Genomic DNA, 18,011 nt, shown 5'->3' with positions numbered 1-18,011 from the left:
GTATAGTTAAGGTATATAGTCAATAAAATTGCCAATACCGGTTTTTTTTATTCTTTCAGGGCTGAGCAAAATTATGATTGGGATGGGACAAACTGCTACACTGCGAAGCCTTACGTCTGTGTATATAAGAATTGACGGAAGAAGCATGTCACTAATTCGGCCAAAAGCAGAAACCAAACTTAAACATCAACAGAGCGAAAACTATCAGATTTCAATACAGGTAGTGACTATTGTGGAATTCTCTACAGTGTTCACTCTATACTTTTCGTAGCCTGTTCTCCAGTTTACATAACCGTATTTGGGCAAAAAGCGTCTTCGATAGCCATTGACATGAACATTTCACGTCATTGTTAAGATGTGGCAGATTTGGAAAATTATTGAATAAATTGATGTGATGAAATAAATTGATTACATTTGTTTTTCACGCTTTGTCGTTATTAATATGGCATGAGTGTGGTCGACTACATTGACATTTAATAATAAAGGTTACCTCATCACTTATTTCACGATTACCGTATTTGCGGAACCGATCTCACTAAAATCTTCGCTGCAGTAGAGATGGGAAATAATAGAAACAAGATTGGAACTAATTTGGGATAATTGGATGGTGAAGTAATGTCGATTTCATCTACAAATGTAATCTCATCTGCCTTTCTTTTTACTTTACACACTTTTTTATGAGTAATTTGTAATATTGCAACATTCAGCTATACGGCACCTAACACTTTTGAGAAATATGAAAAATATTAAAGTCAATTATCCTAAATTAGTTCCAATCGTGTTTAGGGCAAAATATTGATTTGTTTAGGAAAAAACTTATTTTCGATTTACAGGGTCTTTAAAACGCTTTATCTTTACAAAAGGTATAAATATAAATAACAAGGAGCTAAACCATTATTTTGCAAATGAGATGGCACCTGAACATGGCTGGCGTGAGAGAAAGAAACACGGGAAAACACAGTGGTCAGAAAATAAAATTTTCCGACATGCAATACTTTTCTCTCTGTCAATACAAACATAACTGTTATCTCTGCCATAGAAATCGTCTGCGAAATCTTCTGTGCCTAGCAGTTATTATTCGTGCTGTGCAGTATTCCTCGAAGAAGACAATTTTCAATTTGTTTACATAATACTATTCGTTTGAAGACAATAGTAGTGTTTGTTACGCAGTACTCCTCGTCGACGTAGGGGTACGACGCGTGGTAAAATCAATAAACGAAGTAAATGATCTCATTTGAGCAATGTTTCATGTGGAGAGACCGTGTTTATTCAAAGGCTTAAGATGAAAAACGTATTTAAATAATTCGGAGGCCTAGAAAAGCTTTAATATTAAACGGGATACAGGAGGTAAATACATCTTTTAAACCAGGTATGAACCGAAAATGCTCCCATGTTTCGGTAAATGTTGCCGTTGCCTGTAAATTGACTCTTTACTCTAACATTACTGCCATGAGTTTGTCACCTTATTAAAATTATCATAAACAACATCATGACAAATTTTCATCACGTATAATATCGAATGAAAAAATGATAAGTATACAAATTAGTAATTAGCTAAAATTAAAATGTTCGTATATCATTAAATTATCGCTTTACATAGCAAATCTAATTGCCCTTGGTCAAAATTGGTCACGTTCCCAAATTGTGAAAGCTCATTAAATATGCAAATTACAAATTTGCTGCCATGAACATGCAAATTACCTTCTACTACTGCAACACATTGTCTTATCAACATTCATAGTAAGTTACCACAACTTTGAACAAGTCCTGCCTAGATTTCACTAGTTGGTTAAGGCTATTCAATCTGCAAATTAGCAATTAGCCAATGTTTAACTGCTAACTGTCTTCACTGTTACGTCGTCATATCATCAATTTCGGTCTTGTTTTGCCAGTCTTCAGCCCCAAAATAAGTAAAGGTCATTAAATATGTACATTTGTAATTTGCTGCCTTAAAACTGCCAGATGACTTTCAGCAATGTTTATATCATAGTATATTTAGTGTACATTGCAATTTTTCATCAACTTTGTTTGCATAAATTAAGGTATAAATTCTAATCATGAACAGTGTCATCGTTTAAAACTTTTACAGGGCCTTGAAATCAGTCATATTGTTGTTTGATTAATATCTATAAGAATGTTTATAAGATATGATACTGTCTTTTCAGAATACTGATTTCTTGAGAAATAATTATGCACATCATATCAAATATGCAAGCAACGAAATAAAGCATTGCCACATATTTCGAATCCAAACAACTTAACTGTACAGTTAACCCTTTATGTTTTGTGATAATTTTGAAAATTTGCGAAGTAATCACCGTAATTATAACATTTCTCCTAAAATTCAGCTATTTTGAATATATCGATTAAAGCAATGTCTTTAAATTAATATATATATATATATAATTATATATATATATATATATATATATATATATATATATATATATAATTATATATATATATATATATATATATATATATATATATATATATATATATATATATATATATATGATATATTTAAGTTTTGTACTAGGGCGGGGCTCTAAAAATTGTCTTACTATTATTAAAGTTATGCGCCCGAAGGGCGCGCCGACAAATGCAACGGAATGATGAAATTTGTGGCTGGCACAATGCATTTTTCGCAAGTATGAGCTATGTCAAAATTAAAAAACACACTGAACCCCCCCCCCCCTATTGGGCATTTCAAAAACAGGGTGACCCCCCCCCCATGAATCCACCGCCCCCCAGGCTGAAGAAACTGACCAGTCCCTAACGAAACGAACAACCGAGCAGGGTATATATATTGTACACTAGGTAAACAAATCCGACTCTATCCAATCACACGGCTTTGCCCAAAAATACCCTCGTCAACTAGGTCATGGATGATGTCATTTTGAATAATTTACGATGGTAGAGGAGAAATCAATCGCTCGGGTTAGTTTCGAGACATGTATGAAAGTTTTCTATGACTCAGTGGGATGTGAAAGCTGATAAAAGAACAACTGTGTGCAAATGTGATAAAGCTATTATTACGCGTACTCAGTATAAAAAGGGACTAGTGTCAACAGCCTTAGCCACGGACAACTTGTCGCCGACATTCAATACAACTCAGGTAAGTGTAGCTTTACTTCCTTATTCTGCAACGGCTCCATTTACTAGCATAGCGTCGACAAAATCTCTCTCTCTCTCTCTCTCTCTCTCTCTCTCTCTCTCTCTCTCTCTCTCTCTCTCTCTCTCTCAATATATATATACAGAGATTCAGACTAGGTGAGCTGTTGTAGTCACAATTATATTGCGTACAATTATATTGACGATTAGCACCCCTTCACCAGACACAAAAGACGGCTTAAATTTTAGCATTCTCATCAGAAATATTTGTGACTTGACTCGTTACGGAGCATCGGGGATCCTGCGCGGGATCAACAAAAACACTCGATCCCGTAGAAGCTGTTTTTATGTTACTGAAATTCATGAAGTTTAATACGTTTTGACCAGGGTTTGCGTTAGATCATCGAATCCAAAAGTAACGTTATACAGTGAGAATATCGGAAGCGAACCAATGGACAAAATACCGAGACACAAAAAAGCGAAGTACGCAAAAGCTTTTGAATTCTATGTCGCAATCAGAGCACTCTGGAAATGTTGATGTGTAAGGTGGTGATGTCTCGCAAATAAGCATGAACGACGTAAAAGAATAAAACATCACGGCATTTTACGTTAAATGTACTTCTTTTTTGGAGCGTATAATTACAGGATTAGTGGAAGCTGGAAATTTGGCCAAGTTAGACACTAAATATATTGTGAAGATGTCAATTTGATACTCAGCTTTATTGGCAGTGAACGTTACTGTAACGGAGCTAGACCTAAAAATTCTGAATTATGACAAAGTTCGTCTCATCGTGGAGGTAGAAGCGAAACCAACTCAATGGTCACGTTAACTCGCAAGCAAAGCTCGACTGATCACTTCGCTATTTCGCTTCGCAATGACAACAGAAAGCACGGCATCCAAAAGCAGAAGTGGGTTTCCTGGACCATGACACATATTCATCTATTTTTGGACACCGTAGTATGGACGCCATAAGTGTCCTATGTCGCCGTCCGTCTGTCTGCCCGTCCGCCAAAGTTGATGAAACATGCAGTGTACATTGATGATACTAGGTGGGAAAATAGTAAAAGTCATTTCGCATTTTCACTTCAGCTAATCACTAATTTGCATATTGAGCGATTATTCTCAATTAGGGATATATTAGGATTAGCATGATCAATTTTGATGAAACTTGGTATGTTTATTTGAGATTTTCTTTACCACTGCACTGTCTCCCTAAAAATAATAATATAATAATAATAATAATGGGTTCTTATATAGTGCACATATCCACAAGTGCATGTGCTCAAGGAGCTTTACAGTATTATTATTACCCCTGGTCACTGGACCTAATATTATACCACTCAACTCCCTGGGGAGCAAACGACAGGTCATGTGTGCAGCCAATCAATGCTGCAGAGCTAAACGCACACATTACAACCATTGTCCTACCAGGTACCCATCACTCCTGGTTGGGGAGAAGCAAAGAGGAACAAAGTGCCTCGCTCAAGGACACAACACCATGTAGTCATGCCAGGGCTCGAACCCACCGTCCTGTGATCGTGAGTCCACTGCTCTAGCCACTGGCTCATGATGCTTCCATAATACATACCGACTGGCTACGTTGTCCACTCAAGTCTCACTTTGATAATGCATTTTGGCCATCAAGTAGCCAGTTTCCCGACGCCTTCGTTTATCTGAATCAAACGTTTTAGAAAGACAACAGCATTTATCACAGACTCATAGAACTTGGATAGTTGAATTGCATCTCTGTCCAAAACATTTCAGTGTCCTGTCCAGACGTGAGGTGACCCTGAAAAGTGATATTGACGATTCGGTTTACCTGCTGCTAACAGATATTTTACTTCCGTCGTCTCACTATTATTTTAGCAGGTCAGCATACAACCCCTTCGTCGTAAACCAGTGTTTTCACGACAACGGCTTTTGTCGGAATTTGAAACACAATATTAGTTCAGCCTTGTAATAGCATCCCAAATCCAGCAAACAGAGTCGTCGTATGAAGATATGGAAAATGATTAGTGCAATAATTGCATTGTTTGGAATTGTTACAGAACCAACTTAGAGTAGAATTACATAAATACTAGTGAAGTCACGCTTTGGCTTGCACAACTATGTAACTATTAGCGAGTTTCAGTTGCCAAACAGCTGTTTCTCGTCATTCTTTTTCTGGCAAAATTGTCGAAAAGTAGGTGGATAGGATGTCAGATTCCAAATAAAGAAAGCACTCTTATCAATCGGAATCGAAACCGATCAAAGAACTACATTTTCTGGAACTCTCCCACTGGATTGCTCGATCGGAGGCATCTTGCATAACGAGTGCCGCTGTCATCTTGCTGCGCTTTATTTCCTGTCCTAGGGGTTGATTCAGTTCATACTGTTTCTGATGGCTTACATCTGCGACCATGGAAGAAAATGAATATGTCCAATTGGATTAAGAATGGAAGGCGAAATGTGAACAAAAAAGTCCCTTGCCCATATCAAGGATTTCTGTGATGCCGCCTAAACCAAAGTGTTCCCATAAAGTGAACCAACTAAAATTAACGTGGGGCTCGGGAAGCGTTCAGTTGAAATGACAATAGTTTGTTGACAAATTCCCCTTTAACCTCAGTCAATTAGGGAACTTTGAACATCTGTTCCCACTCAAAAACTATCCACTCATGATTAAGCCTCGTTGCTGGAACCACCTTGAACTTCCGAGTTGCAATGTCCGGTCCATTGTTTTTATGGTATGGTCCAGGGTTAAAGTGACAGTTTTATTTATTACCTTCATTTTTTAACCAAGAACTTTATATTTTTCCCAACGTCTATTATTCTAGCCACAAGAAAATGAAGAGTCTCATCATAGAGGTAGCGTGTCTATTTGCGCTAGCTTCTGCCATTCCTTTGAAGGTATGTTGATATACATGGAGAGAAAGATAGAATTTATCGTTCAAAGTATTTTAGTCTTCACGAACGACTCAAAGCGAAATAAAACAGTTGTATTGCATCATGAAGGTATCATAATGGTCATTTTATTTGCATTGTCACTGTAAAATTTCTTGCCATTTTGGATTATTTTGGGGTAAAACATTTTTTGACAAATCCGAAACTCTTACAATTTGAAAGCTCAAATTGGGCTGAAATGCTTTAACAAATACTAAAGCCTGTTAATATACATATATCAAGTTTACATGTTTTATTTATTGAAGTCACCAGTAATGTAGCATCTTCATTTACTTTAGACATTGACTTTCACTGAGTGACAGTAAACAGAATCTCGTTTTTATAAAAATATCAATACAGTAACATCCAATCGCAAAACCATCCACTGTGTATGATATAGCAATAGGTGAAAGTGACAGAAACAAAACTCAGCTGGTATTGAAATACTTTCAAAAATTGACTTGTTGTAATCTCTTATTGCATGAAAGGTCACAAAAGAGGGAGAAAGCGGGGGTACTTTTGAAGGTGACATATTGCTGACACAAGACCAAGCTGCAATAATTTTCAAAAGGCAGGTAGGCCTACGTAAAGCACATAGTGACGTCAATACACGCTGGCCCAAAGGCATCGTGCCCTATGAGATTGACTTTGACACTCGTAAGTATCATCAAATTATTCTCTACACAAGACTATATGCATTTCGGACAGATATGGATCGATGAACTTTCTTCTGTCTTGTAAATGTTCGATGTGACTGCGATTTTTAAAGACATTTAATGTATGTTTGTTCTGAATATCAGAGGACGTCAGTCACCCTAAAATACAATTTTCCTACGCATTCTGATTTGCAAAATTCAAAAATGCTTAGGTTCACCGTAGAAAATATGATTTTATTGTGTTTTACAATAACAGATTTTTTTTAATATGTTGAGGAATGCTCGATACTAAATTTGCTATTGACTGAATATTTGATATTTTAATCAGAGTATCTTTTGAAAATAACTATAAATGTGATAATATAGGCTCCCAAAAACGTGACCATGGGAAATTATATTTGAAGTGGATTAAGATTGATGTTGTTATCATTAATATTTTCATGTCGGAAACCTTCCGTGGATGCATTGCACATATATTAGCCAGATAAAATTCCGGTGACGACAGGCACGCGGCAAAGGTAGCGTATTGTCACTGAAATTTGCTACTTCCTCTTGTGCAAGTTTCTCACCTCATCTCAGCTGCCGTGCCATCAGCCGTGATCGAAACGATGCGTTCCTGCGGGACCGTGCTACTTTCACGAGCAAAGACGATTGCAAAATGGTTATATGCTGTCAGAGTTGGGGAGGGGAGAATAGCGCCCGACGCATGGCATAAACTGTATTACTTGGGGTAAAAACATAACTAAGTAGCCCTCATGTTATAACCAATGAAATTTAATCCTGCGAGAGAGCCAATTTACACAATGACATTCACAAGTCATCGCCATATTTCCTTCTAGAAATGACGATCATATGAACGCTGATGCCACCACCAACAAGACTCTGTAGTAATTGCACATTTCGACATATTTCGACATTTTTGAATTCTCACATCTTGCCACAATGTAACCAAATCACCTAGTGACAAATTTAGCTCTAAACGCTCCTCGGTTACATCCCCGCCATTCTGGCGATAGACAAATCTATCAGGCGAAAAAACGCAAATACCGAATACGCATTACCACTTATGCTAGATCACATGTCTGGACCAAGTGATGTACGTATTCATTAAGTTAAGTGGAATGAATGAAATATTTAAATGGCCGTATTGTGTAAGTCGGAAACAAAATGATATGTTGCAAGTTTGTAAAAGCGTGTTATTTTGACGTACTCGACAGAAAGGACCAGGCATGAACTGATAACGCTCATACGTTTCAGCGTATATTGCAGTTGTCTGTGAATTGAAACTTTTGTCACATGTTTGCAACTTTATTGAAAGTGTTATGATCAACATCATGAACAATATTCACCACAAATTAATTTCAAAGGTCATTACTTATATAAATATGTAATAAGCTGATATAAAAATACTAAATTTCTTTGACTGCTGTCATTGTATCACCACTTTATATAGCAAGCGTAATTGCCTTTGGTCAAGTCCTTCAAGCTATATATGCCATACTGCGAAAGCTCTTTATATATAAAAATCATAAATTAGCTGACGTCATAATGCAGAATACCTTTCATTTATTCAAAATAATTGTCTCATCAATATACATAGCAAGTCTTATATCCCTATTTGTTAAAGTTAGTGACATATGTAAATTAGTAACTTGCTTAGGTAAAAATGCTTAACAACTTCCATTGATACCTTGAAATATCACTCCAACAGACCGATAGACAGACCGACATCGCTGCGACATCAGCAAATACGTGAGCTAAAAATGATATAAATGATACCTTAACATAATACACATATTGTTTAGCCGTGAAATGTATCGTATTATAACATTATATATATATATATATATATATATATATATATATATATATATATATATATAAGCCAATCAGGTATATATAAAGGCCGCCATGGAGCATTGGATGTCGCGGACATGCCTGCAATTTATGAAGTACACTATAGAATTGGCTCCAGAGTTAAACCACCAGAACAGAATCAACTTCCGGAAAAGCACATCCGGGTTAGTCTTTCTTACAAACAATGTGAACATTTACACTTGTTCATACAGAAAGCAAAACATCAGTGATATGGACTTATGACAGATATTCGAACATACATTCATACGTTCATACTACACACACACATACATACGTACATACACATATACATACATACATACATACATACATACATACATACATACATACATACATACATACATACATACATACATACAAACATACATATAATACATACACACATACATACATACATACATACATACATACATACATACATACATACATACATACATACACACACACACACATACACACACACACACACACACACATACTACATACATACATACATACATACATACATACATACATACATACATACATACATACATACATACATACATACATACATACATACATACATACATACATACATACATACATACATACATACATACATACATACATACATACATACATACATACATACATACATACATCAAGCCATCGAGCTAGCTGTTTATCCATCCAGCCGAGCAGTCAGTCAGATCACATTTCATTTTTTATCGGATTATGACGACATCGTCAAAGTTTGATTTTGAACATTAAATGACTTTACTCGCAGTGACTTATGCTTAAATGATTTTGTCACGTTTTTTCCTGCTGACACATATGGCTTGCTTCTTCCTTGCGAAAGTTATTATTAAATTCGATCTCAATTATGGTATCAAATGCAAAATGAACTTCAACTACAACATGATTTCTGACATTTGTAGTTGCAGTTCCCTTGTCGGAAAGGGATTCAGGGGTGCGCAAGAAATAAACATTGCCATATGGTGCACGGTGAGTTTACATATATTAGTAATTACGATAAATTACAGATGACTATGATATTTTCTTTTTGCTGAATGTTCGTAGTTCATATTATTCACAAACTTCTTTAGTGTGATAGAAAAATGTCTGCCTTATTGATGTTTTATATTGCAAGTCAATGCAAGATATATTACAGCACAAACTAAAATTTGTACATTATTTATGGTGATTTGTTTTTAAATATTCAAGTGACAGCGAGCCCTATCTTCTAGAGAATGGTTAAGTGAGTTTATTAAAAATAAAATTGCAAAATTAAGGTAAAAGCATAAAAAACATAAAACAAGATTGTCAAATGTATTACCGCCTATTTCACCCGTCCTTCCTGTTTATGCGATGCTTTATCAGATATATAGCTATACTGTCGTCGACCGCCCGCAATAACACTGACACTCTTCGTCATAGCTTACGATTGAAATTTGGTAGTGTCATAGATTATAAATTCGAAAACTTGCAAGGAAATGTTTACGTTTTCTTTCACTGCAACTCCATCCTTTATCCCACTATCAACTTACTCTCACCAGACCGAAGACTTCGCTCTCATAAATCTTCCAAATAAATCTGCAGAAACACTGTTAACATAAAGTTGGCGAGTTTTAAAATTCTGGAATGCTTACTTCTAAGACAATTTTACGGGTAAACTAAACCTTATAATGTCGGATAGACTTATGAATTGGCATTTTTAAAGGAACGTATTCTTCATTCAGAACGTGTAGGAGCATATATTATCCTTTGCTATCTTTGAGGAAAGACCCTAAATACAGATTACAAAGAAGCCCTGGACTAAGCTAAGCTAAGAAAATACTTTCACGAAAAATGCCTGACGTTTTAATGCCATTAGCCATAGTCAGTACATGCGTAGCAGGTTAAAGGTAGAATGCGCCTCGGGGACAGACATTTGGACCCTCAAACTTTTTCAATTCTTTTCTGAGCTATCACTTGTGAGGTTTCACTTTACAGCTGTTGGTAAGAAACTTCACCATCTTAGATTTTTGCAAATCAGAATTTTTCATTTTCTTTGATAGAGTTAACACAGGGATGACGGCCATTTTGACTTTCAGATATCGATAAATCTTGGGTGATATGTTGCTCTAGTGCCAAAATTTGCCAGATAACCCTTAATTTTCATTCTTGATTTTGAGACAGAATGGTTGAAATAATCCTTGAGGAAAGTCTGAGAAAAAGTCTAAGTCTTTCAATTCCGAGGAGCATACTCCCTTAAAGGCCATTTATTTATTTATTTATTTATTTATTTATTTATTTATTTATTTATTTATATATTTATTTCACCAGAAATACAAATGATGTAAAGATACAAATACAAAGAACATGAGAAGAAAAGAATATAATACAAAAAGTGATAAAAATACAATATTAGTACTCGACGAATGCCTTGGGTTTTTCTTTGTTCTTTTGATTTCTTTGCTCTTTTGGTATCCTAGTTTGGCAATATAGTTCACGAGATTGGCCATGCAATTGGATTCTGGCATGAGCAAAGTCGCACTGACCGAGATGACTACATTACGGTCCATTATGAGAACATAGAGCCTGAGGACGTACATAACTTTTATAAGTATGATATCGATCAGCTTCATTCGCTCGGAATGCCGTACAACCTTGGTTCGATAATGCATTATTCATCGACGGTAAGTGCTCCCGAGTTTTTATCAAGATATCCACTTACATCTGACAGCAAAAAGCTACCTATAGGCACAGTAACCATGGTAACCTGTTCATCATACCTTAAGGTAGATCGGCTAACAGTGACTTTAATCAGGATTTTTCTGAAACTTTCAGGAGATGTCTGGGATGATATTAAATGTTAAAAAATAAGAAAAAAAGATGGGGTCCCTATGCAAATTTTGGAGATATGGCGCCCTTTAAGTTGTCCCGCGCAAACATTTAGCTGAAATTGGTTAAAATGTTGTATTATTCCATTAACTAGTGTTATTGAATAATAAAACTGAAATATAGTAAAAACAATTTGACAGATTTTATACAACACAAGTCCCTGTATTGTAATATATTAGTTTTGTGATTACTTAATATAAAAATATCAGAGTATATATCAGAAAATATCAGAAAATATAGCAACGTTTCCATGAATAGTGCTTTTATAAAAAGAGCACAAAGTTTGGCCAAATTTTGATATTTTGATTACAAATGTCATGATCTGAAATCTACGTTTTCTTAAACTCTCGTAAATTACCCCAACAATATATAGATTTCGAATCACACGAAAAAATGGGCATTTTTAATACAAAAAATGCTATTCTGAAGCGCCCTCTAGCGACAGATCCCTGTTTAGTTTGATATATTCGAAACTTTTAATAGGTATTAGATAAAGTTTAGTTCACTTAAATACTGCAAATAATCCCACATTTGTCACACTTAAAACGGGCCTGTTACAAAAAGTTTGCTATCTTGGTGTGAACTGTTTTGACAAACCAGATATGAAAGTCGCACATGAAAGTATTTGTATGCTATATGGCACAAGACCACTAATTATTTCCCATAGGCCACCACAGTAGCGTTGAGCTCGATTTTCCTATTTTAAAACATTCAGCGGCACGAATCCTCTTAACAGGTGTTAGGTCAATGTCAGCTTGACTACTGATTAATTTTTCGTGTGGACAAGTCCACGGAAAATTTGAGATAGCGATGAAAATAGCGCCCTCAGTGGTGTTTTGACAAAATTCAGGCTTATTGTTATGATTTCTATTAGCCCTACAACTCCTCATATTACCTCCAAATGCTTCAGCCATTATTCACAACAGTCTGCATTTTGATTCAGGCAGAAAAATATCTTTACAAAAATTCTTGACGTTCAAGTTCAAACTAAACAAGCATCCATGCAGATATCAAAACTTCAAGGTCTTCACTATTTTTCTTCCGAACTATCTTCGTACCTTCGAACCCGGAAGTGAATAAGTGGGCTTGTGCCAATATCGTGACAAAAAGACCATTTCCGGAAAGAACGCGCTCGCGGAAAGAACGTTCGTACGCGTGCGCAGATACGAAGCGCAGTACGAAATTCGCATTACCCGCAACCTAGGTTGCATTGACTAAAACTACACTATAGGGCCTAATCTAGGATAATAGGCTAGTATAGTAATGTTGGTTTAATCAGCAACTTTCAGCTCATCAACTTTTCTGAAATATTGCAACTTTCAGCTGTAGACTACCTAACATTTTGATTATATTTGAACAATTAATTAATGCAGGGATTTTCGAAGAACGGAGAGCCAACTATAACTGCGAACGACCATACGAAACAGGATTTAATGGGACAGAGGATGGTCTTAGCCTGTACGATGTGGAACTCGCTAATGCCATGTACAAATGTTCTGGTATAACATAGTATCTATATAATGTTATATAAACTATATAATGTATATAATATATATTATGTGTTTATGTGTGTATATAATATATGTATATATGTAAATACATACATGTCTATGTGTTTATGTACATATATACATATGTGTATATATATATATATATATATATATATAATATATATATATATATATATATATATATATATTCCCTTTTTAATTATTATTATACTCAAATTCCAAGAAAAGAAGATCAAGAAAATTGTTTCATATGATTTTCCATCTTACAAAATCACTGAATTAACTCAAACCTGCTCAGATTAATATTTTCTGACTACGTTGATAAAAAGACTCGAGAGACATTATGTCATCTTGGATATGCAGACCCTTAATGCAAATAAAATATAATCGTTTTATGGCAGTCGAAATAAAAATGTATTCGCGAAAACAAACAACAAAATGAAGTGGTACACTCTTTGTTCCAGACCACATACATCCGGAGGTAGATACGAGAAGGCTGAACTTCTACGATGCCGAAAGAGCTTGTGAAGACAAAGGTATGAAACTAGTCAAAATTACAAGTGAAGCAAAGAATACGGAGGTGGCGATGGCGGTACAAGAGGCAGGTTTAATTGATTACGCTGTCTGGATTAACGGTCAGAAAGACTCCTATGGCCGTTGGGTAACCACCGATGGATACAAACTGGACGGTTATGAGAATTGGCAAGTTGATGAACCAAGCGGTGCTGGTAGTTGCTTACAACTATGGTAAGATTTTATTGAAAAGTTTATCAAATTGGGATAAAGACAAATTTTCTTTTCCCTTCTCAGCGCGATACTGAAGACTTCACCGCTTATGTGACAGCGTTCTGAACACAAACTTGTTACAAGGAACTTTGTAGCGTTTTCACGAATATTATGCATATACCTCTACATCAATTATAGGTAAAATTTGATACTGTGTTGAGCATTGATTTTTTCAAATTCTCTGTAGTGTACACTTTATTGAAAATATTATTGAATGTAGGTGAAATTACTGAATGCCCTATATTTCCATCATGAAGGCATACGTGAAGGCTAAAATATCTAATATTGCACAAACTCTTGAAGTTCCAGGTATTTATACTACATTTGGTATCTATTTACCTTGTCAGACTTTAATTCTTCTTTTCTCATACTACACGGTTTGCTTTTTGAAACCATAGGTATTAGAATCTAACCACAGTTAGAAATAACTAGGACTAAGGGGTAAAAAGACTAGAAAATCAATTATATTCAGAGAAGTGCATGGTTCATTTCTATTTATTTATGGTCGTGAGTTAGTTATGTTCCTCTTATAACAGTGGGACTTAAGTTGGCACCACCAAATCCTTTGTATATGGTGAGCAACTAGGATGCATGAATCATTGCAACATCTCTTTATCATTATTTAGGATTGTATTATCTGCTGATTTGATTTTGTCTATTTATTGTTTACTTTAAGGGCTCTCGATGATTATCGCTGGGATGATACTTACTGTGATCACAAAAGACCCTTTGTATGTGAGCCAGGTGAGGTTAATTTTGAATCGTAGACAAATCAGCAGAATGTAATTGTAACTTGATATTGCCTCTCAGTGAAAGGATTAGTGTTAAAGTATGTGTGGCATTCATGTGCTTGCGAATGTGCTTAAATTGTTAGTACGATGATGATTAACTGTACCATAAATAAGTTTGTGATTACAGTCAATCTAATCTGCTTTCAAGGTTTGGTGGTGGCATACATTGACCAGCTTACCTACGACGAAGCCGAAGACGCCTGTGCAAGAATTGGAATGAAGTTGGCCAAAGTCACCAGTGCGAAGAAACACGATATCATAAAATCAAAAGTTTCAGCTGTAGGAATGGATGGCAGAGATGTCTGGGTAAATGGTCGACGTGTCCCTGGTTATTGGTACACAAATGATGATTGGTACACAAGTGATGGAGTCGATTTGTCCGCCGCCAGTTACCAACCCTGGGCTCTCGGCGAACCTCAAGGTAGTGGAGACTGCCTGCAATTATGGTGAGACAAACTCGTAACAAACCTATATCATTGGTTGCCATAATAAACCCATGTATTCAAGTGCACATTAGATATCCTATGGTACAGTTAATGTATACAGTCAATGAAAACTGCGATTTTTTTTTCTTTCAGGGCTGAGCAAAATTATAATTGGGATGAGACAAACTGCTACACTGCGAAACCTTACGTCTGCGAGCAGTAGGAATGGATAGCTGCGTTGATGGAAGAAGCATGTCACTAATTCTGCCAAACCAAACTTAAACAAAAAACAGAGTGAAAGATTGCAATATAGGTAGTGACCTGCGTTGTATTAACTATTGCGGAAAGTATTCTTTACAGCGTTCACTCTATAACTTTCATAGCAAGCTGTTAGTTTACTTTATCGTTCGTGAGCAGAGAACGTCTTCCATAGCCGTTAACATGCATATTTCACTACCTTACTAGGAATTATTAGATTTGGAAAATTATTGAGTAGATTTGGAAAAATATTGAATAAATTGATGTGAGAAAATTAAAGGACGAAATGTGTCTTTCAAATTTTGTCATTATCAAAGATGGCATGAGTGTAGTCGAGGACATTTAAATATAATAGTTACCATGTCAACTGCTGATCACGTTGTTCACGATTAGCGTATTTGAGGAACAGATCTCGCTACAACCTTCGCTGCAGTAGAGATTGGAAATAACGGGGCCAAATACTCTTCATTTTCATAAGAAAAAATGTTTATTTTGAATTTATAGGACCTTTAAAACGTTTTTTTATTGACAATAAGATACAAATATGCGAAACAAGGAACTAAATCATTACTTTGCGGATAAGCTGGCACCTGTCGGTAGCTTGTGTGAGGGAAGGAAACAGGGAATTACACAGGGTTAAGATAAAACCTTCCAAAATACAATCTTTTTCTCTCTTTGATGTAAACATATACAGTTATCTCTGTCGTATTTATCGTCTGCGAAATCTTCGGTGCCGATAAGTTATTTCTCCTGCTGTGCAGTTTTGTTTGCAGACGACAAGTTTTGATTTATCTACAAAATACTAGTCGCTTAAAGACAATAGTTGTTCCAGTTGCAAAGTGCTCCTCGTTGATATAGGGTTATGATGTGTGGTACGAGTGTCGCTTCGATGCAAGTAAAATGTGATGTATGTGTAATAATGTGAATCACTTCTCACCGTCGACGACATCAAAGGTATCGGGCGGAAATTTAAAATGTCATTCACAGTCATGCACAATTAATTTTTTAAATATCATGGCGTACAAGTGACAAAGTAAAATTAGTAAGACACAAGCATGAAAATCAACGAGCCTAGGTACATGGTCTCATTTATGCAATGTTTCGTGTGGAGAGACCGTGATCATTCAAAGGCTTTCAAGATGAAAAACGTTTGAAAAAATTAAAAGTACCAGAAGACCTTTAATGTATAATGGAATACAGGCGGTTAATACATCTTGTAAACCAGAAATGAACTGAAAATGGTTCCATGTTTAAGTAAATGCTGCTATTGTTCTCAACTTGACACTTTCCTCTTATATTACTGCCATAGAATGTAATTTTATTAAAATTTCAATAGTCAACATCACGAATAACAGTCATTATATAAAACTGAAATTGAAAAAAAATTATGTTTACAAATTACAGATTTCCTAAAATGAAATTATACATGCATTAACTGAACTGTTATCAAATTAGCAATTCATGTAGCAAGTTGAATTTCTTTTGGTCGAAACCTCCAAGTTCTATTTGTCAAATTGTGAAAGCTCATTAAATATGAAAATTACAAGTTAGCTGATATGGAACTTGGTTTTTAGTATAGATTTCATGACATATCGTCCGGGATGGAATTGTCGTACGAGAGTGTACATTTTAGCATGGAAAATGAACATAAACACTGAACCTATCCAAGGCAAGAAAAGAAAGTATATTGAAGTTCATAGGTAACAGGTTTGGCCTAAGAGACAGCAAATAGTAGCTTGTCAGTGACAGCTGCTTACTTGCAAAATTTAACTAGTTTATTTTTTATTTCTGTTTTTAATTTTTTTCAGGAGTTTCGCTTCTGTTTCTTAGACTGTATTCATTGTTTACTTCAATTTCTATGGAACGTGAGCTTTCCTATATTACTTCAATTTTTTCCGAAGTCGCTTTTCGTTTTCATTTTACTTTACCATCATTTTCTTTTGCCTAACATTCAAATTGTTATTTATACAAATTAATGATGATAACATGATCATTACACTATTATCCTTTAGTTTTTACTATGTCAATCTAATATAGTTTCTTTATTTTCAATTTTTGTTAAAAATAGCAAACGATGTTGATATTTATATTTTTCAATGAGCGGCAGTCTTAGGTCACTATATTTTTTTTGAAAAAGATAAATTTATTCCAACAAAGTGGCAAAAAACACAAATCTACATAACTGTAAATGTGTCAAGCGTTTGAGCAAAATAACATGTCACTATAATAGAGCGCCACCAACGCCCTGAATGTGGTGCTTCGTCACATTTTGTATCAATGGTGGCGCCCTGACAAGGACGTGTGAACGCGGTACTGGGTCGCTCCCCAGGCAGAAGAGAAGCTTCGAGAAGCTGTATACCATCGCTGTGAGCAATTCAGCACGACAAGGCACATGAATGTTACCAGTGAATTTGGCATTCAGACACCAGGAATGAATTATTAAGCTGAGGTGTTATACCCACATTTTTGTATTTACAACCCCATGTCTGCAAAATTTGACTACAGCGCACAAATATAAAAAAAAATCTATTCGAACGTCTTCAGTCATGTAACAGAGGAGTTGATCTTCATAATTTGACCATGAAAATCATCTTGTGTCACAGTTATTTCTCTCACTAAGGTGTGGTGTTCATTTCAAAGACAAGCAAACAAACTAAAGATCACAGAATACAAGAATTTTTTGAAAAAATACGAAGAATTTAAGCGTTGAAAGAAGAGAGAAAAATACATCTTAGCTCAACTGACCTTGTACTGATATTTTAGATACAATGTGCATTGGGGTACTTTTGGTGAAAAAAACATAAATA

General features: G+C 35.5%; 1 protein-coding gene across 1 annotated transcript; it reads left to right on the top strand.

The window, feature by feature from the left end:
* Positions 1-2,872: 2,872 nt before the first annotated feature.
* Positions 2,873-15,483, top strand: LOC139142034 (uncharacterized). Its single transcript, XM_070711834.1, has 11 exons — positions 2,873-3,118; positions 5,929-6,001; positions 6,523-6,691; positions 8,576-8,711; positions 9,489-9,555; positions 11,025-11,228; positions 12,807-12,932; positions 13,409-13,691; positions 14,407-14,474; positions 14,670-14,967; positions 15,100-15,483. Exons 7-11 carry the CDS (start codon positions 12,917-12,919, stop codon positions 15,167-15,169), a joined length of 735 nt encoding a protein of 244 aa, XP_070567935.1. The 5' UTR covers positions 2,873-3,118; positions 5,929-6,001; positions 6,523-6,691; positions 8,576-8,711; positions 9,489-9,555; positions 11,025-11,228; positions 12,807-12,916; the 3' UTR covers positions 15,170-15,483.
* Positions 15,484-18,011: the final 2,528 nt, after the last annotated feature.

Source organism: Ptychodera flava, chromosome 10 (genome assembly GCF_041260155.1).
Source record: "Ptychodera flava strain L36383 chromosome 10, AS_Pfla_20210202, whole genome shotgun sequence".
NCBI lineage: Eukaryota > Metazoa > Hemichordata > Enteropneusta > Ptychoderidae > Ptychodera > Ptychodera flava.
This window is presented reverse-complemented; position numbering and strand designations above follow the sequence as displayed.